This window comes from Balaenoptera acutorostrata, chromosome 3 (assembly GCF_949987535.1).
Source record: "Balaenoptera acutorostrata chromosome 3, mBalAcu1.1, whole genome shotgun sequence".
NCBI lineage: Eukaryota > Metazoa > Chordata > Mammalia > Artiodactyla > Balaenopteridae > Balaenoptera > Balaenoptera acutorostrata.
In genome coordinates, this window is record NC_080066.1 from 19,210,887 (window position 1) to 19,238,817 (window position 27,931).

Here is a 27,931-nt window from a genome sequence, read left to right on the forward strand (position 1 = left end):
GTCCACTTTATTTGGTTAAAAAATATTTTTATATATAACCATTATTATGAAATGCAGGATTGTCAAGAAAATGTAGGTGGTCATTAAGAATTTGTCAAATAGATTATTCTTATGCTGGGTTCGGTGATAGAAGTATCCCTTAATTGATTTTCCCCAAATTAAGATGAGCAGCTAACCCTGAGATCTTTGGCCCAGGAAGGGGTAGGTGAGGAATAGCCTGCTGTCTCAGCTGCAGAATGCTTCTGGAAAGGACGGCGAAGAACTTGCTGGAGGAGATGGACCTGGTAAACAATTTAAAGTAGATAAATATAGATTATCTTACTCAGGACCCTTATTAATTTTCTATATTTCTGAAATGACAAGGTAAATTTTAAATGTGCATGAAAATGTTTAAACATTTTATGTTTCATTAAAACTTCAACTATAGCTGTTACTTAAAATTTCTATTGTTCCAGAGAAAGTTCCTTAAGTAGTAGTTTTTTGCTAAAACAGGAGAGTGAATATGTACAGCGTCACAAAGAATACATATATTTCCCGATCATTTCTAAATTCCTTCACAGCATTAAGAGAATTATAATTTTCTAAAATATTTATAAAAATAAAAGGATGTCAATGATTTACTCTCTTTCCAAATCAAGGGCATGGATTCCAACTCATACTGCTTCATTTGCAATTTTGTTCCACAGTATAAACTGAGGGATCAACAAACACACCTCTTTCAGCAATTAATTCTAGGATCAAAATGTATATCTTCATCCAATTATAAAAATAATTAAGTCGTGGGGATGTAATGTACAGCATGGTGACTACAGTTAATAATACTGTATGTATATTTGAAAGTTGCTAAGAGAATAGATCGCAAAAGTCCTGATCACAAGAAAAAAAAAAATTGTAGCTGTGTATGGTGACAGATGTTAACTAGACTCATTGTGGTGAGCATTTCACAAGATATACAAATATCAAATCATTATGTTGTAGACCTGTGAGCATTTCACAAGATATACAAATATCAAATCATTATGTTGTAGACCTGAAATTAACAAAATGTTATATTTCAACTATACCTTAATTTAAAAAGTATATATAATAAATATTATACCTATCTAATCTCACCTACTAGTTTAAAAGCTCCCTGAATAGATTTTTATACTTCTCCACAACAACTCACAGAGGGTGAATTCTCAAGAAATGTTTGATGCAGGAATGTAAACACAAGTTGTATGTGTAAAGAGTTATTGGTCTAAAAGTTTAACAAAATCTTTTTCTTTTCCTGCATGAGAATTTAACCCTTAGTTAACTTTCTGCATCTGTTCCCCTGGTAACCTGATAAGGTGGTATATGTATGTCCACTGTATCACCATACAACATGGGTTATGACTGACAAATAGCATTTGGCCTGGGAGAACTGTAAACACCTGATAGAACGCGCTGGACTTTCTTTAGTGTAGGGACTCACGGTATAAGGCAGGTCTCTTGTGGGGATGTTGCAAACTACGCCCATGGAGCTGTTACAAGAGATACTGGTTTCTGTGGAACGTGCAGCTTTTCAGCCAGGGGTGCCCCTGCGTCTTCCCCGTGTGGATCGTGTCCCCCTGCACCTGAGCTTTACCACTGTACCACCCTGCCTGCATGGATGCTTCAAGAACTCCTGCAAAGGAGGAACCTAATGGTGCCCTGCTGGTAAGCTGTGTTTCTGTCCTGTATCTTTCTGAATCAAGGGGGGCCAAAAGCAGCCTGTAATAGTCTTATGAATCTGAACGTTTACTTGGACCTAGGAAGACACCTCCCCACCCAAGGTGGGCACTGAATCCTTACTCAAATATAATTTTGAGGGAAGGGAGAAAACAGGGAGGGAACAAAAGAGAGGGAAGGAAGTTGAAACAAGGCAACAATAACATCTTATTAAACACTTTAGTTTCCCCAGCTTAGACTAATTTATCTAAAGATAAATACTGAGTTAGCTTCCTTCTCTTTGTTTTTCCTTAATACCCTAAAAAGATTACACTTAAAAATATTTTATTTTCTAAAATGAAAACCTAGATTTGTCAGGCTAATTAAACTACTGAAATGTAAAGTTAATGCAAGTTGCAAATTAGAAACAGCAAGAACAGTTTCTCTGTCGTGCCCACTCTGATCAGTTGGTAGTGACTACACAGCATGCTGTGATGAGAAGGGTCCTAAGGCTGTGACCCATTTGAGAGAGAAAGGGGGCCGCGATCATCAATAATGTCTGTTCCAGTGCAAGACAAAAGAGTGGCAGCAAGAGTGCTGGGGCTATTCCTCTCCTAAGAAATACACTGTGTGCAATGCATTTTTAAACAATTCATTAGGAAATATTTGAGGCATAGAAGAAGGTATGCAGAATAATATGACAAATACCTGTGTATCCTCCACTCAGCTTCAGAAACAAAATGCTTCCAGTATGGTTGAAGCCTTGACTATCCTTCCCTAACTCGAATTTCCTCCTTACTGCAAATCAATCACTGTCCAAAGATGGTATCATCTTTATTCATTTTGTTACTTTTATTATATATGCATATATCCCTAAAGACATGATTTTACACGTTTAAATTAAATTGGGGTGGTAACACATTGTATGTATTCCTTTGCCACTTGCTTGTTTTGCCAAACATTATATGTGAGATTCATCCAAGCTGATATGTGTAGATCCAGTGCATTCATCGTCAGGATGTCAAGATTTCATTTCATGGACCCAGGTTGCTAGTGCCATAGATGGCCTGGTAGAAGCAAAAGCTAATTCCCTCTGGAGAGATGCACCCTCAAATCAGGCTTCACTGGATTTCTGAGATTGAAATCCAAAATCCCTAAACATAAACAATGACTAGCAGAACCAGACCCTCAGACGTTCAAATAATGTAGATATGATATCAAATGAATATTTAAAATTTTAAACACATTAAAGAATAAATTTTGGAATACGAGAAAATGATTCACTGATTTAAAAAGAAGAGAGACCAGGTAATGAGAAGCTGGGAAGCTGGTGCTGGCAAAGGTATGGTTTAGCATGTCTGCAAACAAAATCAGGGTGTTCAAAGTATGATACATTTAAAATTAATAAAAATAAGCCCAGAAAAGTCAACCAACTTACCTCTGAAAAATCGTTCCTTTCTGCTTTTTGCACTGCGGATTCTGCCATCCAGTTCTTCAGCACGTATCTAGGATTAACATCTTAAACAAGAGGGAAAAGTTCATCATGGAACAGTAATTACTAAGTCGACACAGGCCATGTGAAATTACCACTGAAATGAGATAATCTTTAAGAACTTTGCCGGAAGGCTCAAATGAGAAGAATGATCAGCATCAGTCAATTCTGATTGTTTATGAACAATGTACAGTATTTATTACCTTATGGTACAGGAAAAACTTTTTTTTCGCATCATGAGCAATATTATATGTTTTATTTTTCTTTTCAGTGTTTCATCATTAATTTGGTTTTCACCATATTCAGTTCACTGAGCATTTTATAAAGCTGGGAGAAAGTAGAAGATTCATCCTGTAGCCCAAATGAAGGGAGGAAAAAAGTTGCTGCTTTTAACATCTTCAAACACAGAATTCAGGTCTGACTCAGTAGGACTGCTTAATGCTGATGTTGCCAAGAGCAAATAGGAAAGGTTACATGCAGACAAAACTCTTTGTAAATTTATATTTTTTATAGTAACCATGCATTTTTTCATACTAAAAAGTATTATAGGGACTTCCCCGGTGGCACAATGGATGAGAACCCGCCTGCCAATGCAGAGGACATGGGTTCAATGCCTGGTCCGGGAAGATCCCACATGCCGCGGAGCAACCAAGCCCGTGCGCCACAACTACTGAGCCTGTGCTCTAGAGCCCGCGAGCCACAACTACTGAGCCCATGTGCCACAACTACGGAAGCCTGCACGCCTAGAGCTGTGCTCTGCAACAAGAGAAGCCACCGCAATGAGAAGCCCGCGCACCGTAACGAAGAGTAGCCCCTGCTCGCCACAACTAGAGAAAGCCTGTGCACAGCAACGAAAAACCAACACAGCCAAAAATAAATAAAATTAAATCTTAAAAAAAAAAAGTATTATAATAATGGCACATTCCAGAAATTATGTCTTTATTTGAGATGAGACTTTTCCAAGATAATTTATCAACTAGGTGGAAAGGAGGGATGTTTATCCTCACCGGCCTGAAAGAAATTCCGAGAGGACTCCAAAAATCACTGTTTTGTGATTCTCAACAACATTTTTCTGAGTTACTTGAATGGAGGGAACATACAAATTCCACTTTGACTTGGTTTTAAAGAGCTGCCAAGACATGACAGATAATCTAAAATACAAGTGCCCTGTGACCCAGTAATTCTACTCTAGGAATATAGTCTATGGGAACACATTTAAACATTAAAAAGCATTATTTATATTAAGGAAAACTAGAAACAACTTAAATGCCTATTAATAGGGGACTGGTTAAGTGAAACATTACATACCCTTTCAAAGATATATTATGCAGTCATTAAAAATGTTACATTATAAAGAATGGAGTAGTCAGGGGAAATGTTTATTTTTAGGGAAAAAAAAGAAGGATCTAAAATTATACCATATGATTACTACTACATTTTCTCCTAATCAATACACACAGAAAAAGAGAGACTAGAAGTGCAATAAACGCATCGAAAAGTGAATAGCAATTGTGGTTGAGTGATGGGAATCTTTTTATTCTTTCTACAAGTTTGCATCTTCCAAATTTTAAAGAATTCATGCAGAACTCTTTTAAAATAAAAACACATATACACAATAAATATATGTAATCCTTAAACGAAAAGGAAACTGACATGCAAGGGAAACTGTGGAAGCAGTCGACGTAGGCAGAGGGTGAGTGGAGTCACCCAATTAAAAGTTTAACAAACTTGACCAACACTTTATAGAAACCTGGCAACGAAATACCGTTAAAATATGCTGGGACTTGTAGCTGCAAGCAGAAGTACTTTGGATCAAATTATGTGTTGATATATACAAACTACCTGAAATCAGAAAATTGTAGATCTGTTCATAGGATTCTTTGAAGTTATCTAATTCTGTATTTTTTTTTTTATCTCGTCTGGAACTTTTTCCCATTGCTCATTGTGGAAATTAAGTTTTCCTTTCCTTGAGAGTAACACTGTTCAGCATTTATTATTTCTCTAAAATAATTCAAAGCTGCAGCCTTGAATTCACTAAATGTCTTTCATCTTACCATCTCATCCATCCTGTCATAACCAAACAAATCCAAATCCTAAAGACAGCCACGACATTTTCTTCTCTCAATTTCTTTTTTCTCTTAATTGCTGATACTGTCCGTATTGAGCTGGCCTATAAATTCTGTATGATTGCACCAATGAACACAAGTGGCTGGCAGCTAAATCCATGGAACATAAGTGGCTGGCAGCTAAATCCATGCTGAGCCCCAAAGATTGATTACTCACTTCCTTGTAAAAACTCAGCTTGCTTTTATTTCTACAATAGTGTCCTGAGTCAAGAAGCAGTCTCATCCTCTAACTTAACATGGAATATTAGCATCACTCTTATTTCATCAACATGAATCAGCCGCCCTGATGACACACACTAGCTCTCCACACCAGTCCTAAGTAAAGCAAGAGTACTCCAGGACTTGAGTACTTCTGTCTTAACTTCTTTGATCTTCTTAGAACCCATGTTGCAAAAAGGACTAACTTCCTTTTTTTTCTTCTCCAAGCCAAGTGTAAAGTCACATGGTAAACTGAAAGCAGTATATAAAGGTGATTTATTTTTAGCACTACCATTTACTAGATGTGTATTATGGCCCAGGCACCGTAACAAGATAACTTACATATATTATTGCTCATCGTTACAACATCCCTGCAGAATATGTCCATTTTATAATAGCTAAGGGCCTTGAAAATTGGAAAGTTAAATATCTTTCATATTATACAGCAAAAAAGTGGCAAGATGAGGTTCATCTGTCAGATTCCAAAACTCATGTTCTTTCCACCATAAACCACACCACCTTCCTTGTCTCTCCACCATCTTTTAAGGCCATATTATTTTAACATCAATATGCAAACTTATTGAAAGCAGGGCTATCATCATCAAGTTAAAAGTCATCTGAAATATGAAAGCTCATATATGACACTTCAACTCAACTAAAATACACTCATCTAGAGTTTTTGTAGTTAAAACAACAAATCCAGTTCCCTCAAGTAATTACTTCCAGTTTTCCAGGTTTTGAAAACTGGGAGTAATTACTTTCAGTAATTACTTCCTGTTGCTTTTATGTAATAATCCTTAAAGCTGAAAAAATCAAAAGGATTACCTACTTGTCATTCTTTTTCTTCTTTCAGAATCTGAATCATTCATGTTACTAAAAATGAACAGAACAGAGAACAGAATTAATCACTGTCTCCCCAAATCATATCTTTTTTCCAAAAGGGTGAGAATTATTTCACAAGACAAATATTGAAAAAAAAATTAAAAATCACATTGAATCAGTGTCTGAAAGGAAGACAGAAAATACTGTTTGATTAAACAATATATAAAATACTACCTTATTTAGTTATTTTAGATAATACCAAAACTTTTATTTTTACCAATTAAAAAAATACTTCTGTCTAAAAAAAAATCTAAACTCTCTGGCACCTCTCTTTTTTTTTTTTTTTTAATTTTTTTATTTATTATTTATTATGTTTATTTTTGGCTGTGTCGGGTCTTCGTTTCTGTGTGAGGGCTTTCTCCAGTTGCGGCGAGTGGGGGCCACTCTTCATCGCGGTGCGCGGGCCTCTCACTATCGCGGCCTCTCTTGTTGTGGAGCAGAGGCTCCAGACGCTCAGGCTCAGTAGTTGTGGCTCACGGGCCCAGTTGCTCCGCGGCATGTGGGATCTTCCCAGACCAGGGCTCGAACCCGTGTCCCCTGCATTGGCAGGCAGATTCTCAACCACTGCGCCACCAGGGAAGCCCTGGCACCTCTCTTTCCTTATATTAAAACATAGTTTTCTGAAAATAATTTAACTTGTTCTTCATTACTCAGGGTCATCTTTATGAATAGCCCTCCGCTGCCATTAAACTGTGACAGGCTATTTGCTCCTGTGCGTCCTGTGGTTTTCCTGTCTCTCCCTTCAGCCACCACTACCTGCAGTTTCTTTACTCTTTCATGTTTGTTGCTGCCGATTCATTGTGACAGTTAATGAAGCAAAGTAACTTCTGACTATTGTATAAGATGTGACAATTTATAGACACTGGATGAAAGCCTGGGGAGCTCTCTCTCTCTCCAGAGCTTCCAGGCTTGGGAGACATGGGCTCAGGACACAGGGGAACGGCATTATCAAAGCTGAGGTGAACAGAAAGGTGCTCTCTGCGTGGGTGAGATGTTACCAGACACTCCTCAGCCAGAGCAGACTTCCCGGGAATAAAATGGAAATGTTGAAAAATGGAAAGGAAGTGAGGAATCTGATGGGTTGACGATGCTAAAGTAATACATTACATGCTTTCTCAAGAAGTGATTAGGTTACCTTACCTCTTCAGTCTCAGAAGGTACTGGGACACCCAGGCAGGAAAGAGTTTGTGCTTTGAGATCATTTTCAGTGCCCAAAATTGCTAGAAGAATATACAGTAATAGACTGCTTATTAATATTTGTTCACTTTATTTTAACTTCATGTCCCTTAAATTAGGTACTTTAACAATAATTTATAACGTCCAGATTTCTCTTAAGGTTCTCTATTTCAAGTAGAAGTAGTACTAAAAAGGAATAATGTTTTCCTTTTCTTTATATAACTTTCAACTCAAATTCTAATTCATGGAGATCCATGTAATGGCATGATTTAAGAGAAGTAAAAAATATACATAGTTCTTATAAATAGGCATTACATGTGAATACTAACATCATCAAAACCCTTCCTTTAAATAGGGAAAACTCACTTAATATATAATTTACTTTAAAAATTTAATTTGCAACTGTGTTTTATTTAGTTATCTATTAATTCATTTAACATATATTTATGGAATGTCAACTATGTGCTAGGAACTATGTTAGTTGGGAAGGATAAAAAAATTAATAAGACATAATTCCTGCTTTTAAAAAGGAAAGTGTGTAAACAAATAAGTCAATGCCATTTTAGAAGTGTTATAGAAATATACATAAAGGCTAAGGGAACACAAATAAGCTATTAGCTCTAGTTAAGAGTTAGGGAGTTAAAAAGGTTTGAAATTCAGAAGACACAGAAATTAACTATTAAAATGATTAAAAGTGTAATGATCTCTCTCAAATTTTCCCAACACTCAGTAATTTAAATATTAACATCTGTCAAGAACTTGTTCAAATCACTTTAACATTACTTTGTCTCAGTTAATGTTAAATCTCACATTAAATGATAATTAGTTCTGATAGTTCATTAATAATTTTTAAATTATATCAAAGATGCTTATTGGTTGGTTAACATTTTGCTGGATTTCTTGCTGAATAGGTAGACATTCTTTTATTCAAATTACTGCTAAAAACGTAATTTATGGCTATTACATACCTGTGAGAACTATACATAAATAGTTTTTATATATAAATAATTTTTTTTAGTTAACACAGAAGTCATGAAATATAATGAAGAAATTGAAATTTTAAAAAATATGGCTAGATTTTCATCTCAAAAATAATAAAAACAATGACTGCAATATAAAAGACTTACACCTTATAAATAGAGCTATGTTTCTAAAAATCTGTAAGTGGGAGTCTTCTGGTTAATACCCATATTATTCCATAAATGTAGCAGATTACTATTGAAATAAAAAGGCAACACCTTTCTTAAAACTGAATTAACAGTCATTTTGGTAACAGTTTGGCAGTTTCTTAAAAAATTAAACATAAATTTGCTAAACAATCAAGCAATTCCACTCCTAGTATTTACCCAAGAGAAATGAAAATATGTTCACACAAAAACCGGTACATGAATGTTCATAGTAGTATTTATTCGCAATAGCCAAAAAGTGGGAATGACCCAAATGTCTGTCAACTAGTAACTGGATAAACAAAATGTGGTCCATCCATACAAGGGAGTAATAAAGTAATAAAAAGGAGATAATAATATTTTAAGACGTACTTAAAAGATCTTAAAAATAATAAAGAGGAAAGAACCACTGATACAGGTTACAACATGGGTGAACCTCAAAAATATGCTAAGTGAAGAAGCCAGACACAAAAGACCACATATCATATGATTCCATTTACAGGGGAGGTCTAGAAAGGGAAAAGAGACAGAAAGTAGACTAGTAGTTGCTTGGGGATGCAAGGGGTAAAAAGGGATTGACTGCAAATGGGCAAAAAGGATCTTTTCAGAGTGATGGAACTGTTCTAAAATTGAATTGTGGCAATAACTGCACAAATCTGTAAATCATTTAAAAATCATTGACTTGTACACTTAAAATGAGTAGAATTTTAGGGTATGTAAATTATGCCTCAACAAATCTGTTAAAGAAAACTGAGTTAAGAAAAAAGCCAAAAGTCACAAATTAATACCTGAGGAATGCTGAGCTCCTGTAACTGGCTTTGAGTGATCTCACTGAGCTGCCGAAATGTCATTGTAAAGTCAGCTTCTGTCTTTTCCATGAGCTAATGAAAATACTTACATTTAGCAACCTCAATTCTTGAAGAATATACGGAATAGTCATTCAAGTGTTAATCAGGGAAAAAAGATAAAATGATAAACTCACATGTAAGAGAAATGCAATTAAATCATCATCACCCTTGCTTTTTCCAAGTAATCCCAATTTGGCTTTGAACAATTCTCTAAATCTAAAAGGAGAAATGTCAATTTGACTTGTTATTAAATTTCTCACTGTTTTAAGAAGTGCCCTCAAACCAAGCAGGATGCTTTAATATGTGTTAAAACAAACAAACAACAAACCTTGTATTGTAAAGAATGGGATACCCCTCAAGAATCTGAGCAGCACTATAGGGGGAGAAAAGAAAGTACCGTTAAACCTTGATTAAATATTAACACTCTTGGATTACATTTTACATGAACAAAGTGAACCTTCTCATACATTAAACAGCATTCGATTACATACTACTGATTCTGATTTAGTGATTTAATTGTATATCATATCTTAGAGAAAATTGTCAATATAAATGTACTGTCTCAAAGATTTGGATACAGTACAAGTCAAATCAGGTCACTCCTGAAATATTACTATATACAATTAGCTTATAGGATAAATGTTGATATGTCTTTATAATACCAAAAGTCATATAAATGGCTTTTTTTGGTGTATTTTATTTTATTTTAAATGTATTTATTTTACTTATTTATTTTTGGCTGCGTTGGGTCTTCATTGCTGCACACCGGCTTTCTCTAGTTGCCACAAGCCAGGGCTACTCTACGTTGCAGTGCGCAGGCTTTTCATTGCGGTGGCTTATCTGTTGCGGAGCACAGGCTCTAGGCGCGTGAGCTTCAGTAGTTGTGGCATGCGGGCTCTAGAGCGCAGGCTCAGTATTTGTGGCACACGGGCTTAGTTGCTCCACGGCATGTGGGATCTTCCCAGACCAGGGCTCAAACCCATGTCCCCTGCATTGGCAGGCGGATTCTTAACCACTGTGCTACCAGGGAAGCCCTGGTGTATTTTAAAAATTATCTTAGACCCAAAATAATGCATTACAGATACTTCACCCAATACAATAACATTTTATTTGCCTGAATGTATGAAAATAGTGAAATACTTCATAAAAATTTAAAAATTAGTTATTAACCTTAAACCCATTTTTAAACAAATTGTCTATTTCTTAACATTCTTAATGTATTTTAAATTATACAGATACTCAACACACTCTGAAGCTCCACTCCCCTGACCTTCCTGACCTTATCTCCTACGACTCTTCCCCTTGCTTATTCTGCTACAGCTACCCTGACCTTCATGCTATTCCTTAAACACCCACACACACTCCCGCCTCAGGGCCTTTGCACAGGCTATTCCCTTGCCTATAGCCCTCTTCCCCCACATATCTCTGTGGCTGCTCCTGTGAATCCTTCAAGCCTCTGCTCAAATCCAGCCCCTGACAAGGCGTGTGAGCTGCAGTAGTGCCCAACCCTATACCAGCCCTCTGGGTGTAAACACTGCTGCTTCTCTTCTGACTTCCAGATCTTGGCAATTTCTCTTGTGGCCACCCTAACCCGTGACCATACAGGGAAGGGCATTTTTGGACCAGTTTAGCTAAGTTGATACAGTATAAGGCCACTACATGTATATGGCTATATGATTAAGTCCTGGCCAAGGCGAAATAAGGGAAGTGATGTGTACAAATTCTGAAATGTGTCCTTCAGTTTTGAGGACTTGCCTCTTTTCTTCTCCATGCTCCTACCTAGAATATGGATGTGATAGATGGTCCCATCTCAGACCATGAGGACCACAGACAATGGATGGTGGCATAGAAAGCTAAAAGCAGTCTGGGACTCAGACAACTGAGTCCCCATACCAGCCCTGAATTACCAACATGAATTACCATACTTTTATGTGAGAGAAAAATACAAGTCCTTCTTGTTCAAGCCACTATTATTTGGGATTTCTGTTATAAGCAACTGAATCCATACTTTATCTAATACCCTACATCTCAATCAGAGTAAAATGAAAATATTAATGGTTATGTAAGATTTCAGAAAGTATATCATCTATATACCCCATGTGAGTCAAATACTTAAGAAAGTAATCAAGGCAGAGACTTCAAGATGGAATTTAAAAATAAAATAAAAACAATCTTAGTAAGCAGTAAAATGACTAGAAATGTGGGGAGGGGAGTGGAGTGTTAAGGGCGAAGACTCAAAATAGAAGAGAGATACTTCAAGGGAAAACCTACTAACAGTCTGAAATTCAAAATATTAAACTATCTTAGCAAAATGTAGCAGTTGGGTAATTAGAGGTAAAACAAAAGCATTCTAAAGGTCTCATTGGGATGGAGGGAAAAACAACGGGCAAATAGAAGCTTAGTGAGGGAAAATATTTGGAAACTTGTTCTCATATAACAGTAGAAAAAGTGGCAGAAAAACAAGATAACTGTGAGGGATGGGGGATGCAGTAGTTTCCAAATCAAAGTTGGGGGTTGGAGAGGAATGGATAAGCTCCTCAAATCATAAAAAGGTAAGGAGAATAGGGGGAAACTAACACGTAAAATAAAACACAATGTAAGGCAGAAGGAATAAAATAAATCAATTACTATAATAGATGTGAAAAGCCCACATACGTCTATTAAATCAGAAACCATCACATTGAGTTAAAACCTGGCTATGTTTTGTTTACTTTTATAAGAAACATACTTTAAAACAATGTGATAAAGATAAAAAAAAAGTGAGATCCAAGGCAAATACAACAAAAGCAAGCATGAATATTAATATCAGATAAGTTGAAATTGAGAGTTAAAGTATTAATCAGGATAAAGGGGGTCACTGTATTAGGACAAAAGGCACATTTTCTGAAGGAAATATAAGAAAAAAAATCAGTATGTACCAATAACGGCATATTGCAGAAATTCAAAACAATTAGAAAAAATTGCTTGCTAAAAATACAATTAAAGTGGGAGATTTTAATACAATTCTCTTATGAATCAAACTTATCTAATAGATAAAAAATAAACAGAATTATAGAAGACTTGAATAATGTACTCAGTACACCCAATTTGATATATTAAAATGTTTGTGCACATTTTTTATATGATCATGAAATATGTACAAAAATTTATTATGTTGGACCATAAAGAAACTGTAACACATTTTGACTAGATTTTACCAAACACGTTCTTTGGTCATAAAAATATGGACAAAATAAGCCCAACTACTTAGAAATTCAGAAACACAGTGATAAATAACCCTTGGATCAAAGAAGAAATAAACCATGATTTCACAGCACCTAAAAAGCAATAAATAGGAAAACACTTTATCCTGATAACTATGGAAAAAAGCCAAAATGGTACCCCCCCCAAAAAATAGATATACACACATATATATAGTTTGAAAGCCTTTGTTATTAGAGATTAAATAGTATGGTTTTTAAAATGTTGTTTCTTGCTTTTCAAAAAATGATCATTATACAAATATATTTTCACACAGATTTAATTAGTAGATTTAGGATTTACTCACAGTTGCTTTTGCCTAGGATCCAGTAATGGGTTTAGAGCTTGTAACAACTTGTTTAAATTAAACATTCCAATATTAGCCTGATTTCCTATTTTATATCTTCTTTCATCATCAGATGTGTTTGGTACAAAATCTGTTTAGAGCAAAAATACTATTGCTTTACAGTGGGGATAATTATAATAGATAGTTTCTTCATTTTTAAAAAAGTTATTTATTTATTTATTTGGCCATGCCACGTGGCATACGGGATCTTAGTTCCCCCACCAGGGAGTAAACCCATGCCCCTTGCAGTGGAAGCACAGAGTTTTAACCACTGGACTGGCAGGGAAGTCCCTCTTTCTTCATTTTTAAGTTTATATTTAAACTTAATAAATTTATATATATTAGATAAAAATCTTTCTGACATTAAACGTTTAACTTCAAAGTAATGTAAATACTTAATACCCATGCACATGAAAATCTTTAAAAATATGAATATTTGCCTAATAGAGGAATACATTTCTAACCTACAAGAATTTCCAGGTTATCACACATGTACTTCAAACTCCAACTTGATAGCATGTCGCCCACAAAGCCTGCTCTGATCCTTTTACAGATTAGTAGAGTGGGAGGTTAAGTTACTCATCCAAGGGCACAGATTAAGGATCAGATGCCAGAACTCAGACCCATGTCTGTCTGACAACACATTCCCTTCCTCCCGTCATGTCATCTTCTCTAATATGTCATTTTTTGAGGGCAGAGACTGCAAAGGACTCAATACTGTATCCCTGTGGCACCTGGAAGATTGAGTAGCACATAAAATGACTGTTTTATGAATGAACCCAATTCTTTCTACCACCACACTACTGAGTTAGCTATAATGGTTTATCTAAAATAAACCAGTGATAATTTTCTTAGTGAAATAAGGAATATACATATAAATCATACATACCTGGATTATAGGCCTCCATAAAACCAAATGGACCATAGTCAATTGTAATGGATAACAAACTGAAGTTATCAGTATTACAAACACCTAAAACAACAACAACCAAAGATGCCAAAAACATGACAACAAAATAATAAAGCATTTTTAACTGTATAAAATTTATACAGAATAGGAAAGGTCATGAAAATGCATTTGTTTTAGAAATGAAACAAAATTAAATTATCAATTGAAAGTTTAACTGGTGAAGTCAAATAGCTTAATATATATTAAAACTGTATTTTAAAATTAAATTTAGCCTTTCGTTGTATACTTCCTCCACAACCAAAGATGTCAAATACTACAGGAACAAAAGGCCCAAGAAATGAAAGCTCCTCTCATTTATCCTGAATTTCTAGCATTTATTTTAAAATATATGTTATTTGGAATGGAATTGAGACTACTAAAGAAACAACATTAATTAATTTTCAAAGGTTGTGAGAGGGGGAAAAGGTAAAAATATGGATATGTACCCCGTAACAGTCCTTAGCTGCAGACCACCAGCAGTGTGGGGAGGGAGTGTGACCTCCTAGGTGGGGGAGCGGGTCATGGATGGGGGCGGAGTGTGAGGCAGGAGAGAGGCAGGGAATGCATACACCAGCCCAATATAGGATAGCTGGGCATGGAGGCAACAGTGTCCAGTGCAGACAGTTCCAACCTTTTTTAGAGCAGGATGACCCTGCTTATCAAAATGTTCAGTGTATATACAGACTCGAATCCAGCCCGTCCACTCTCAGGAGTTTATCCTCAGAAACTCACCTTCGAGAATCTAAAGATGTAACTGCATGGTGGTCACTGCAGCACAGTTCATAATAGCAAAACCTCTGACACACCTCCCTGCTCACCACCCCACCCGCCCCAGTTGAGACCCAGAGAGGATGTAATTAAAGCAAATTTCAAGAAGTTTTACAATGTGGGATCCCCCTTTGGCATTTACCTAGAGACCTTAGTACATATGTGACTTGCTTTTATTTTAAGACAGTTATTCTTAGTTCAGGCGATATTCCTTCCAATGTAACCCCACACAGTGAATGGCTTCAGACACACACAAGCCAGCCCTACTGTTTTTGTAGGGGATATATGAATACCATCGAAAAAAAGTCTAGAAGAATGGAGATAAAATGGTTAATAATGATTATCCTGGAGAACAGAACTCACATGCACTTCTGTATATTTTAAATTCTTTACCATAAGCATGTAGTGCTTTTATGACTAATGGTTTTTTAAAAAGCTTTTAAAAGATCTAATATAATATATACTCACGAGGTTAAAAAGCTTTACAGGTAACAACATCAACAAGTCGAGGATGCTTATTCTATTTTGTGTATCTGTTCCGTTCAAAATCATTTTAAACATGAGAAAATTGTTTTTCTCTTGCTAAAAATAAATTCATATATTATAAATGTTATTCCTGCTCATTGGCAGGAATATTTTGAAATACACAAAAAAGAAGTCTTCTGCTTCAACAAATTAATTCTACTTTCTCATCAGAAGCATGAAATGTCAGTAGATAACTTACCATGAGCAAAACCAACAGACATCCACAAGGCAATAAGCTGTGCCGTCTCAGACACCACAGTAGAAAAAAAATCCTAAAACAAAATTTAGAAAATTTTCAGATTTTTCAGTAACATATGTTCTTTTAGGATCTTCCGATTTCCAACATGGAAAGGTGTTCTCAAAGGTGGGCCAAAAGATGACTAAAGAGATGGAAAGTAGTACATGTAAGAAAACAATGGAAGAACATAGAGTTACTGATCCAGAAATAATATATATAAGGCTCAGGCATAGTATTATGACCAGGTTTTCTTCATGTACAATAAGAAAAGGAAAAACATTAGAATTCAGCACAGGGAGTTAAATGTAAGCAAAATGCGTTATTAAATTTTGAAATGAGTCACCAAGAAAAATAATGGAATTTCCTTCTCTGTGGCTGTTAAAAGAAAGAAAAAGTTAATGAAGATCAAAAACTTTCCACAGGAATGGAAAATCACATTTGCCTATTATGTATGTATTTATTTTAGAACTACTACTATATAAATACCTGTATATCCAACATGTGAGAAAACAATGTATGTGACCAAGTTACAAATGCTGCTCAAAAAATAATGTATATAGTCAGGATGTAGTCGCACCTGTTCTCTTTTTCTAGATACTTTTCAAACAGAACAACTTCCTTATCTATGTCTTGTTTACGAGGTGGTTCATTGTCTCTTTCTTTAACAAAATGTTCAAAATGCTCTACATTTCCTTTTTTAACTTTAGTTTTTTAAGTGCTAAGTTGTAACCACTAATGGTGGCCGGCCAATGATAGAAAACAGAGTATTGTCTTTTCTTTTAAAAAACTTACCAAATATCTGTTAGGTTCCTTGACATCTACTGAGGGGAAGTGTTCCTGTATGATGAAGTCTAACAACATCCTAGAGATAAAGGGGAGATAGCATCAGTGTTCCTCAGAATACAGTATTGAGTATCCAATCATCTCAATCCACTCCTGACATTCATGAATTCATTAGATGCATGCTTATAATTTTAAAAAGTAAAATAAGATTTTACTCCCAAAATAGCCATAGAGAAATATTTCCTCAATACCAATCACAACTGGAAATATGTTTCTAAGATCATATTAGATGCCATCTTATTATGTTACAAATTCAGATTAGTTCAATAAACATCCATTGAGAACCTCCAAGTGCTAGGAAAAAGAATGACAAGACCCAAACCCAGACATTAAAGAGCACACAGTCTATTAGGGAAGAAGAACATCTGAAGAAATAATGACATTACCATATAATACATGCAATAATAGAAATATAGAATAAGTATAAAGATAACAGAGCAGGGAATGATTATTTATGTGTGGAAAGTCATGTAAGGTTTCACAAATAAGGTGTCAAATAAATTGGCCAAGGTTTGAAGTTAAAAATATTTAAGCTGTATATGTATCCTATGTTTAATTCCCTGTTTTAACTGACTACTCTAGTGAGTAACTATTGATACTAGTGTTTATTGAATTGGATGAGACAGAATCCTGAAAATAACTGGGGGTTGTAGATATGACTTGGGAATTATTAAAGTCCAATAGGAGTGAGTTTGTTTAGAGTGGATTAGAGAATTGTTTCAGGTACTTGGGAAACAAAAAGGAATAGTTACGTTAGCCAGTCCAGTCATTTTAAGGATAAAGTGCTCATCAATATACATCAAATGTCATAGAGATAAGTGAAATATAACTGAACTATGACCACCAGATAGAACAATTTCAGTGACATAGTGAATCTGAGCAGAAGTGACCCAGAAAAACAAATGAGAAGTGAAAATGCCCAGTGAGAGGAGACCTCTCTCTCAACAAGCTGGGATGACCCTGAGTTCAGTAAACATTTGCTAAAAAGACTCAGAGAATGGTCATGACGATGGTGATGATTTCTCTGCTCTGCGCGTTCACTTCCGTTTCCCCATTCTCTCCGTGGACCAGGTATCTGGATTTACTAAGCTGATACCTACAGTGTAGGATTCATATTCCAAATGATTCTGGTTTGTCTAAGAGAATTTTTTTCTTATATATTCTAATGGCTTTTTAGAACTGTATGCTCTTAACAAATGGAAACAATTCCTCTTAAAGGAGTAAATTTTTTTTTAAATTCGTTTATTTATTTATTTTTGGCTGCATTGGGACTTTGTTGCTGAGCGCCGGTTTTCTCTAGTTGTGGTGAGCGGGGGCTGCTCTTTGTTGTGGTGTGCACGCTTCTCACTGCGGTGGCTTTTCTTGTTGCGGAGCATGGGCTCTAGGCACGTGGGCCTCAGTAGTTGTGGCACACGGGCTCAGTAGTTGTGACTCGCAGGCTCTAGAGCACAGGCTCAGTAGTTGTGGCACACGGGCTTAGTTGCTCTGTGGCATGTGGGATCTTCCCAGACCAGGGCTCAAACCCGTGTCCCCTGCATTGGCTGGCGGATTCTTAACCACTGCGCCACCAGGGAAGTCCGGAGTAAATGTTTTTGTTTGAAGAAACATCCTGCTAAGTTGGCTTGAGGAAGACGAATTTTGTGAGTGCAGATTCCACAGGCACCAAGGCATCAGTTTGGTGGAAGCTATACTGCATGACACAAGGGGAAGAGCTTTTGCTCTTTTGAAGGAACCATTCATCTGTCTTCCCTGAAGAAATCTTCAGTAAGATTTGTTCTTAAATGCTTTGTGCAATTTCAGTCTGTTCTTTGTTTGCTTTTATCCTGTTGAAGGGACTGAGCTTCATGTCTGGGTCAACCCAGTATGAAACAGGCATCACACACATGTCAAAACCAGAGTCCAGGAAAGAAGACATATGAGACAGAGGACGCATCCTGGGAAACCCAGAACTTGGAAGGGAATTGCAGAATTGGGGAATTTGAGTCACTTCCACCCAGGTGTCTGGGTAGCACAGAGGCCCTCAGTTCCAACTGGGTTGCACACTAGATAAAAGCATTCCTTGAGAAAAGGGTCTACTGGGTCTAAACCCTTCTTCTTCAGCCTCATAGAAACCCACACGATGTTAGGCACACAGCAAGTGTTGAAAATATCTATTAATTGAAAGTTTGGGTTTTACTTACAAGAAAACCAAAAATATTGTAACTTCACAGCACATAAATAAGAATTTCTTTCAATTGTCTTCTACCACTGAATAAAATGGTTTTCTAACCTTAGTAAATCCAATTCACCATAATGAGCCAAAATTTCTAACGATCCAATTCTAAACCATGATTTTGCAACACGCAGCACTACTGCACCTGAAAAAGAAACATTTATTTTAGCATGAACTATTTTAAACTATGCAAACACAGCATAATATGCTTTTCTTTAAAATGAAATTACTTTAATAAAAAAGAATATAGTGGATTTATCAGAAAAACAATTAATTTACATCCTAGAAAGGGTCAAGGATTTTTCTGTCTTTCTTTACGCCTGAATCAGTTAGAATGTGAGGAACCACAACACCTTCAGAAATACTGAGGCCCCAACCGAGTGAAATGCTACTTGGTTAAACTGTTAGGCTCCCACTGTCTCCGCAGTTGTGACCTTTTCCCTGTACCTCACCCTGAAATATAGAATCAGTGGAATATTTCTACGGCACAGTCCCTGTACATGACTTCCATTTGTGTAACTAATTGGAAATTAACTTCAATTTTAAAAATTTGCATATGTTCTAACTTATGAATATGCTGAAGAAACACAGTGAATCTCTGCATTTTGTGTTTGTGTTTGTAGCCTTCTATTTCCGCCTTCCATTCTGATCGTAGACATTAGTAATACAATTAGTAAATGAATTCATGCTTTTTTCTTATAAGGAATGCTGTACTGACATGTGTTTCCATGTCAAGGTGCGGTCTATCCCAGATGACAAAGCTGCTGCTCTGCTGGTGCTGTCCTTCAATGAAACACCATACTCGCTGCTACCTCTGGGCCTTTGTGCACTTCTCCCTGCCTCACCCCCTCTTCTCCCCATACTGAAATCCTTGCCAACTTTCTAATCTTGTGCTCAAGGTCAATTCCCACTTCCTCCATAAAGCTAACTGGATTGCCCTTTTCCTAACCTCAGATTATTATTCATTTGCTCCATGTGTTTAGTGTCTATGAAGACTGAGTTTCTTAAGACCACGGTATATACTTATTACTCCTGGACCCCCCGAGATGAGTCCAGTGGTATGCACAGAAAAGGGCTAATTAGTATTTTCTGGGTTGACTAAGTTATCCATATAGTCAGGACTCATTCACGCTAGTAATCTGAACATTTATTTTCATGTGTTTTTTTTTTTTAGCAATAAAAATATACTCACTTAGAAAAAAATATAAGAGCTCAATAGATGATTCTGAATGTTTACTTTATGAATAGCCATTGAATCACTGAATGTCAATCCTGAAAGACATAGACGGTGTCATCTCATCTAACCCCTCATTTTAGTTGGAGAAACGGGGAAAAATGTGACCTGTCCAAAGTCACAAATCAATTCCCACAGAGCCAGTTAGAGGTTTCACATATTCTTTTTGCCTGTCCAGCTCTTTTCCTACAGTGGCTGCTGGGCAACTATTAGGGAAAAGCACAATCAAAATATCTGTATATGACTTAGATGTGGAAATTCTGTGAATGGCCTAAAAAGGAGAAATACTTGAGATAATTTGAAACCGTTAAGTTTGGTTTCTGAACCATCTAATTCAAAATTCAGATTAACAGGGAATTCCCTGGTAGTCCAGTGGTTAGGACTCTGCCCTTTCACTGCTGAGGGTCTGGGTTCAATCCCGACCAGGTCCTGGTCGGGATTGAACCCACAAGCTGTGAGGCGTGGCCAAAAACAAATTCAGATTAACAATATATACGTCATAGACATAAAAGTAGTGTTGTGCCCATCATATTAACAGTCTTGTGATTGGAATCTCATTTCCAATCACCATAAACAAAAAGACCTAAATAGCTGTTAAAGCCCCATGTGCAGTAATAGTATGCATTTTATCCAGATAATATTAAAGAGGAGAGAGAGAGATGCCTTAAAGATAAATAACCTTTAATTCCTTTAAACATGAATACTCTAGGGGGATTATTACGAAAACCTTATCAAAACATATTTTTCCCAAAGTATGAAGAACATAAAATGTTCTCTTGGTGAATCGCTATAAACATCAGTAAAAACGCAGCCCGTAACACAGTGATGTCCAAGGGGCCCAATAAAGCATGTAGGGCTGTCAGCGGTTCTCAATAGCTCTGCATTTTGAGTAGTTAAATATGTTTATTATTGACTTTCAGGTCTCCTGCCTCTCCAGAGATTCAGAGTCAAGTTTCTCTCGCTCTTCCTTTTTCACTGCTCTATGGCACTTTCTCATCCCCTTTCTAATTTATTTCTGACCTACTAAAAGCTGAAGGAAAAGTTAACCAAACTTATTGGAAGGAAACATGAAGTAAGAGCAATCAGGATCTGAGGTAAGGTCTGAGGGGGTCTCCTGGGAAGGAAGTATATGAATGTTCATGCACTGGCTTTATAATGTTTTGCTGGCTGTTCATAAACTTCCCAGGTTAACTTCCCAGAAGTTTGTTGTTAGAAAAGGATGGATTAGTGATGTAAGGGTGTGGGAAAGGATATTCTATTATAATATCATAACACTGAAATTACATCATGAAGATCCACAGGTCATGTTTTAAGAAGACTGCAAAGATGCCCAATTTTCTGTTGTTCCTGAAGAACTTAGTCTAATTTTATGTAAATGTTCTAAGAACTGTTATTACCTCGTTCTTTCACAGCGTTTCCATTGTAGAACTGATCTCTCCATACTGCATCATCACTTACAACCAGACTGAAAGGTAAGAGAATCAAACAAAGTTATATTGTACTTTAACTGCTAGCAAGCTATCAAGAAGTAACTAAAACTATAAGAAACGATGAGAAATCATGCTATTGGGGGTTTATCTGCTCACTTGATTGACACATTTCTGGAGATAACATGATGCAGTCCTGAAAGTTAGCTTCAAGGGAAGAGGAATTACCTTGCAGCTCTGCTAGTGGGAATTCTGAGATAGTGCATGGCCTCACTACACAAAAATTCTCTCACGGAGGAACGAAGCACAGCTCTGCCGTCGCCATTTCTATGGGTAATATGATAAAAAAGATTTTCAGTTATAATTAAGATAACATCAATTTTTACTTAGATGACTAAAAAAAAAAAAAAAAAGAAGTACCGGGAGTATGGGGTCTTTCCTGAGCCTTTTAATTGGAGCTCCCACTTTTCACCCTGCCTTTAAAAAAAAAACACCTAAATATTAGCAGATTTGTGTTAATATTTAGCAGAAAAGCTATTATACAAGAAAACATGTAGTACCTGTTCATGTAAATTCCAATAAGATGGGCTCTTCCATCCCCGAGCTGATCTGCCCATATCCCAAACTAAAAGGGAAAATTATTCATGTTTATTAACCTTTAAAGCTTTTATTGTAATTTATAATCAAAGTTACTTTGTCAAAATTGAAAATGGAATAGTGCATTTTTAAGATTATAACAATCAACAACCTGAATAAAGGTGAAAATAAAATTCAATCCATAAGGTGTAACTGAAATTCATTTAAAAAACATAAATTTAAGACATATAATTAATTTCTTTATCATCTTATAGCTGAGCTCAAGCTTGTTAGGTGTAGAATACTGAGAACTGATCTATTTAATTCCAGAATAGGAACTAGGAATGATTTATTAGTAGAAAATTTGCCTATACTATACGTATACAATATAAAATCAGGAGCGTACTGTACCTGAAAAAATTGCTTTTGAATGTACATGATTAACTGTTTCCAAACTTTTCTGTTAAAATTTGTTTGTGGTTGTTCAGCTCCCAGCTGTGCCACTTACTCGCTGTGGAAATTTGAGTTACTTAATCTCACTGAGACTGACCTTTCACTTCTGTAAAATGGGAAAACCCTTGCCAGATTGTTGTAAGAATGAATGTTAACATATGCAAAATGCCTTGCACTGTGTCCAACACACCCAAGTGCTCAAAAGATGGTAATTATTATTATTGCCAACAATTACTTGCTAAGTTAAACATCACTCTATTCTCTTAAATTAATCAATTGATCTTTAACTCACAAGAAAGTCACAGCAATTTCAACAATTGGTTCTGTGTTTCCTCTCCTTTTTTTAAAATCAGATTCCACATATTGAACTTGCTTCAACATCTTGCTGTATTTCTGGAAGGTGCCTTCTTAATTGCTTCAGCATGTATAACATCCCCAATTAATCCTGACTTAATTTCTAGCAGTTCTAAAAATGTTCTACAGCTATCCTGGCAAAATTATACTCTATTTGTCCTGAGGCTTTTATATTGACTCATTGTGCTGCCTGACTTTGCCTAAATCTCTTGCCAAAACTCCACTGAATGAGTTCTCTAGCAATAATTCACAGAAATGTTATATTGTGCTGCCCCAGTTTTCTCAATTCCATTAGAGAAACTTACGCCCTAGCTTTATCACAAGAAATCACATCAGCTAATCTATATATGACATATTCTTCTAGAAGCATCTTCTTGAAGTCTCAATACACTAATATTAGAAATTAATGCAAAATAACTTCTTCAATAGGATAGCATTTCTGCCAGCTGTTTATATTTGCATAAGGAAGTGATATTGGTGCTACTCTTACCTGGTGGCCCTCATATCTGTGAGCCAATGGAATGGATCCAAGTACTATCTTTTCGCCACTTACAAGCTGGATAAAATCATCTGTTTCTGAGACAGATAAATCAAGGTCCAAAATATCTTCTAGCACTTGCTGAGGCAGGAAAAGAAAAATCTTCTTAGAAACTTAAGTAATCCTTTAATAGTTTTTGAGAAAATAAACTTTTATGGAAAAAAAGAAAATTAAAAGAATAAACTTCTTCCAAAATTACATTAATATTTTCTCAGAAGAGATATACCATACTTTCTAGGATTATTTATGCTACTTGGGAAAATTAGGTCTATTAGATAGTTCTAAAATTTTTATGGCTTTCTTATTATGTATAGTAAAATAATATTCTTCCTAGTACATATTCTTTAAAGGAACTAGAAAAAAGTAAATGTCCTATTGTTATCCCAAATTCATCTATATCATGAGAGAATAATTTAGAATTTGTTATTGGAGTCCCTTTCTAAGAATTTAACTCATTTACCTCTTTTTTCCACAAAAGTGTGTTTTCTTGTAAGATAACTTTAAAATGAGACTGAGTACTAGGCTCCAGGAATAAGTATCAAAAAGTGACTTCTAAGAATGACATTCTCCAAGTTATAAATTTTAAACACAAAGATAATCATTTATCAATAGATTAACAATTTAACTCTGAAAAAAATAATACTAGTTTTTTAGACAAAAGTTATAGTGAGTTAAGCGTTGTGAAAAAGTAAAGCCTAACCTTTGAAACTGCTACAAGATGTACTCTTGATTTGAAAGGAGTGGGGAAGGCAATTGAAAAAACACAGTTTTTCACTTTACGCACATAATTTTCTTTAACAGGATCAATTGGCAACACAGCTGATAAAAAAAAAAAAAACAACCCTTCTTAATGTTCTCATTTGTTGCACCTACAGCATTAATAGTCCTTAGAAAGCCTACAGTTCTTTAAGAAAATCAACTTAAACTACTATTTTGTTCATATTTTGTTATTTAAAGACTTATTTTCAACCATATCTATTCAATATTCATATATTACAGTATATTAAACTGTCCAAGAAGATGGGAGATGAAAAATGTTTAAAACAAGACACATACCCTGTCTTCAAAGATTTTCACTTATGGGAGACCAATAGCATGTGCAATGTATTTATAAATAAGAATATATGAATAAAATGAGGTGAGCTGCATTACAGTATCAGAATTACAGTACTGGCCAATCCAGTAGATCCAACCAAAAAATATTTGGCACTTAATCACATTCTTTCTGCCCTTCAGGAAAATCATAATTAATTGAAGGAAACAGATATATACATAAATAACTCTAAACCAGGCAACAGATGTTTTACTAAATGTACAAAACTGCTTCCAATCCCATCAGAAACTTCAAAACATTTGATACATGCCTGTTTACAGGGCTAGAATTCTAAAAATTGCCTCTAAAGAGATAAACTATATTTCATGAAGTCCATGCACTAAAGCCCATGTACTTTATTTAAAAAGCTGTAGAGAAAAAAAAAGAGTTTTGGGCATGCTTTAGATACTCAGAAAATGTTTACTTTTAAGTATAATTCTTAAAATCTTAATGTTTTCCTAATCCAAACAAATTAAAACAAAAAATAGAAGAGGATAGGTGTATTACTAAAACAAGGGACACAAAAACCTATGTTTCTGGATAGAGATATTATCAGGATGTCACTGTCACCAAATTATTTACTAAACATAATGGAAATCCAATCAAAAATCGTAGTAGGATTTTTTTTTGAAGAAACAAAGTGTAAATCTGAGAAAATACTTTTTTTAATAACAGAAATGGGAGCTTCCTTATCATTTTAAAAATTGTAAAAATAACTAAAAATATTGCTATCCCCAAAATAGATGCAAAAATCAATGGGACTCCATAAAAAGCACAGAAACAGTCCAAAGTAATGTAAGAATTCCCTATATAATGAAAACAATATTTTGAATCAGTGGAGAAAGGTGGCATCAGGTCAATTTGTTCAATTGTTTGGAATAACTCCTATTTATTCCACCCAAGCCTAGGTGAACTAAATGTCAGTTATAATAATAGAAACAAGAGAATTCTTATATCTTCTCCATATGAGTAAAAAACAGGCAAATGTGGGTCAGATTTAGCTCCTTACACTTTCCCTTAAGTACAGGGTGAATAAGGCAGCATCATGGGGGAACAAATGGGTAGTCAACCAAAAAACAGATTTTAGTATCCATCAAGAAAACCTGACTATGATTAGGAGTAGATGATCCAATAGTGTATTTTCTTCTCTTTTAGGAGAGCCTCTGTGTGGGAATAGACTAAATTATATAATTAATGCATTATCTTTTATGATGCTCTAGTAGAGCATGGGCAGTATATAATGTTTCACTAATACTTATTTTTTTGTACTGACTGACTCACATTTTGGCAAGGTAGCTGATCAGCTAACACCTGTGATCACTGGCCATGGAACAAAAAAAGACTAATTGCTTCAGAGGTACCCAATCCTCACCCTTGTTACATTTAGCGAACTAATCAGTCATAGACTAAGACCCCAGAGAAAATTCCAAATGCATGTTAACCCTTTATCTTAACATTTCAGAGAAATCGGTAATAGAAATAAGGGTATTATTTCAATTCTTCAGAATTCAGTTTGGTCTAAGAATATGAAATGCACAAAAATTGCTAACCTTTCAGTGCAACTCTTCTCTCAATAAATGTTCTTACCAGAGTTACATTGATAATTCATTTCGCAGTTATCTAATAACATCAGGATGAGATGTTTCTATGCAGTACTAGGAAACAATATATGGTTATATTTTGTATATAATCTCTCCTTGGCTGTAAAACCTGGTCCTACCTAATGTTTCCAACAGTATCATCATTATGGAAATAAAATGTCTTCGAGTGTAGCCAATTCTCCAATATTAAAATAACTTTGAAAATGTTTCAACTGTACACTTATTCCATTTTTATCAGTGTTACCAGTTGTTTCATTTTTATAAGTGCAATCTAAAAGGCCCAGCCATTTCTAGACTGTGCACAAGATGAGTCTGTTGGCAATTACTTGCACAGCTTAGACAATGTTTTAACTTTCTAGACTCATGCTTGGCCTAATTGGGTCAAAGGAACTACTTTGTATTCTGCATGTCCTGTTGGTGGGTTATTGTTCATGGGAAGTTCAGCTATACTATAATGGTGGAGGCCTTCACAAATTTTATCTGCCTTCCCTACTTAGCCTTGCCAAATTACATCTTTTTAAGAGCCAGGTTATTGTTTTAATCTGGGTAAACAATTTCTAAATGAAAATGGCATAAAAGAATTGTGTAGTGCTCTACCTACCAACTATGTGAGCTTGGGCAAGACACTTAATTCCTCTATATCTGTTTCTCTACCTATAAAAAAAAGGGCAAATGAAAATATTCTAAGTCACAGGATTGTTGCAAGTACAAGTGTTTACTGCAACACTCTATTTTGGCCAACTCCACCTGTGGATATTTCTTAATAAATAAACCTAGATCAAGATAAGCCACAGGTGCATATTAACAACCTTAATTTGTAAAGCACCTGACATCTTTTATATAATATTCTTCAAAATTGGGGGAAAAAAACCTCAATAAAACTGACATTTTTTAAAACTTCTTTATTATATGCTTTTATTCAGTTAAAAAATTTTGAAGATAAATGTAAAAATGTGCTCAGCTATACGGGTACTTGCATTCTTTAATGCAAAATGCATGAGTCAGAAAAACAAGAAAAAACATCAGAGAATCACGGTTGCCTGTTTGCTGGTCTATTTTCTCATAAGAGTGAATTTTTTGAGGACAGAGTTAAGTTTCTTCTATTTCTGAATCCCCAATGCTTACACTTTCTCTGATAGGCTTTGTGCGTTTATACGCATGTACTGAATGATTAATTATATCACGACTTCTGTTATAAAGACACCCTCTCACTACCATGAGAAGAGTAGATCTGGCCACAGAATTAAGGAAAGGTCTTTCTAACCCTTATCGGGCATTAATCCTGTCCATTCTCCAGTATTCCCTGGGCTGGTTACAAGTAGGTTCAACATTACCACATATTAAACAACTTCGCACAGCTCAGTACACCCACGAGCGGGACTCACATATCCAGATGTGAGCAAGATTGCCAAACTAGGCCACAATATACCTATAAGGTTTTCAGAGGAGAGCGTCCAAAAGTCGAGAGACGAGGCTAATCTAACTTCTCTTTCACAATAGCCCTGCTCGGGGTTTGACTTGTTACTGTGAAGATGCAAAAGGCTGGCACTTCCTTCAAGGCCAGGTCGCCATAAGGAGCAGACGACGGCGTGGCAGGTAACACCCAAGAGAAGCAGCCGCGGAAACTGGAGCCTCCGGATTAGGCAGCAAAACGGGAACCCGATGCTTCGCGTCCTACTTCTGCCTAAATACGCAGAAGGAAAGTTCGTGATTGTTCGTCGGGCGCCCTGTGGCATTTCTAGATGACAGCTGGTCGGCCAGGGGTGCATTTTTGCGGAGACTGCTGGAGGCACCGGCTGGGCGGGGTCGGGGGAGGCCGCTCCCCAGGAGGAAGATCACGCTGGTTTCTCCCGAGCCAGCGGCCGGCGGGCGGGCGGGGTTACGAGGGAATCCAGCCACCCCACCGCCGTTCAGCCCTCTGCGGCCGCTCCTCCCCTTCCCGGCCGGGAAGCGCCCTCGGGAGGAACGAGAAGGG

General features: G+C 36.0%; 1 protein-coding gene across 3 annotated transcripts; it reads right to left on the reverse strand.

Moving 5' to 3' along the window:
- On the reverse strand, window positions 1–27,892 carry LOC103008774 (protein adenylyltransferase SelO-like). 3 transcript variants are annotated; one of them, XM_028162893.2, is made up of 19 exons: window positions 27,386–27,892; window positions 23,963–24,081; window positions 23,215–23,343; window positions 21,902–21,966; window positions 21,762–21,818; window positions 21,570–21,668; window positions 21,312–21,379; window positions 18,738–18,825; window positions 16,418–16,487; window positions 15,587–15,659; window positions 14,035–14,118; window positions 13,107–13,236; window positions 9,888–9,932; window positions 9,694–9,775; window positions 9,500–9,592; window positions 7,510–7,589; window positions 6,317–6,360; window positions 3,110–3,189; window positions 1–281 (listed from the first exon to the last, which is right to left on the reverse strand). In XM_028162893.2, the coding sequence occupies exons 1-19, from the start codon at window positions 27,723–27,725 to the stop codon at window positions 159–161; spliced, it is 1,869 nt and encodes a 622-aa protein (XP_028018694.2). In that variant the 5' UTR covers window positions 27,726–27,892; the 3' UTR covers window positions 1–158. The 3 variants fall into 3 exon arrangements, with proteins under 3 accessions (XP_028018694.2, XP_028018695.2, XP_057400437.1); XM_028162894.2 differs by lacking the exon at window positions 9,500–9,592; XM_057544454.1 differs by lacking the exon at window positions 23,963–24,081 and having other exon boundaries at window positions 27,386–27,509.
- Window positions 27,893–27,931: the final 39 nt, after the last annotated feature.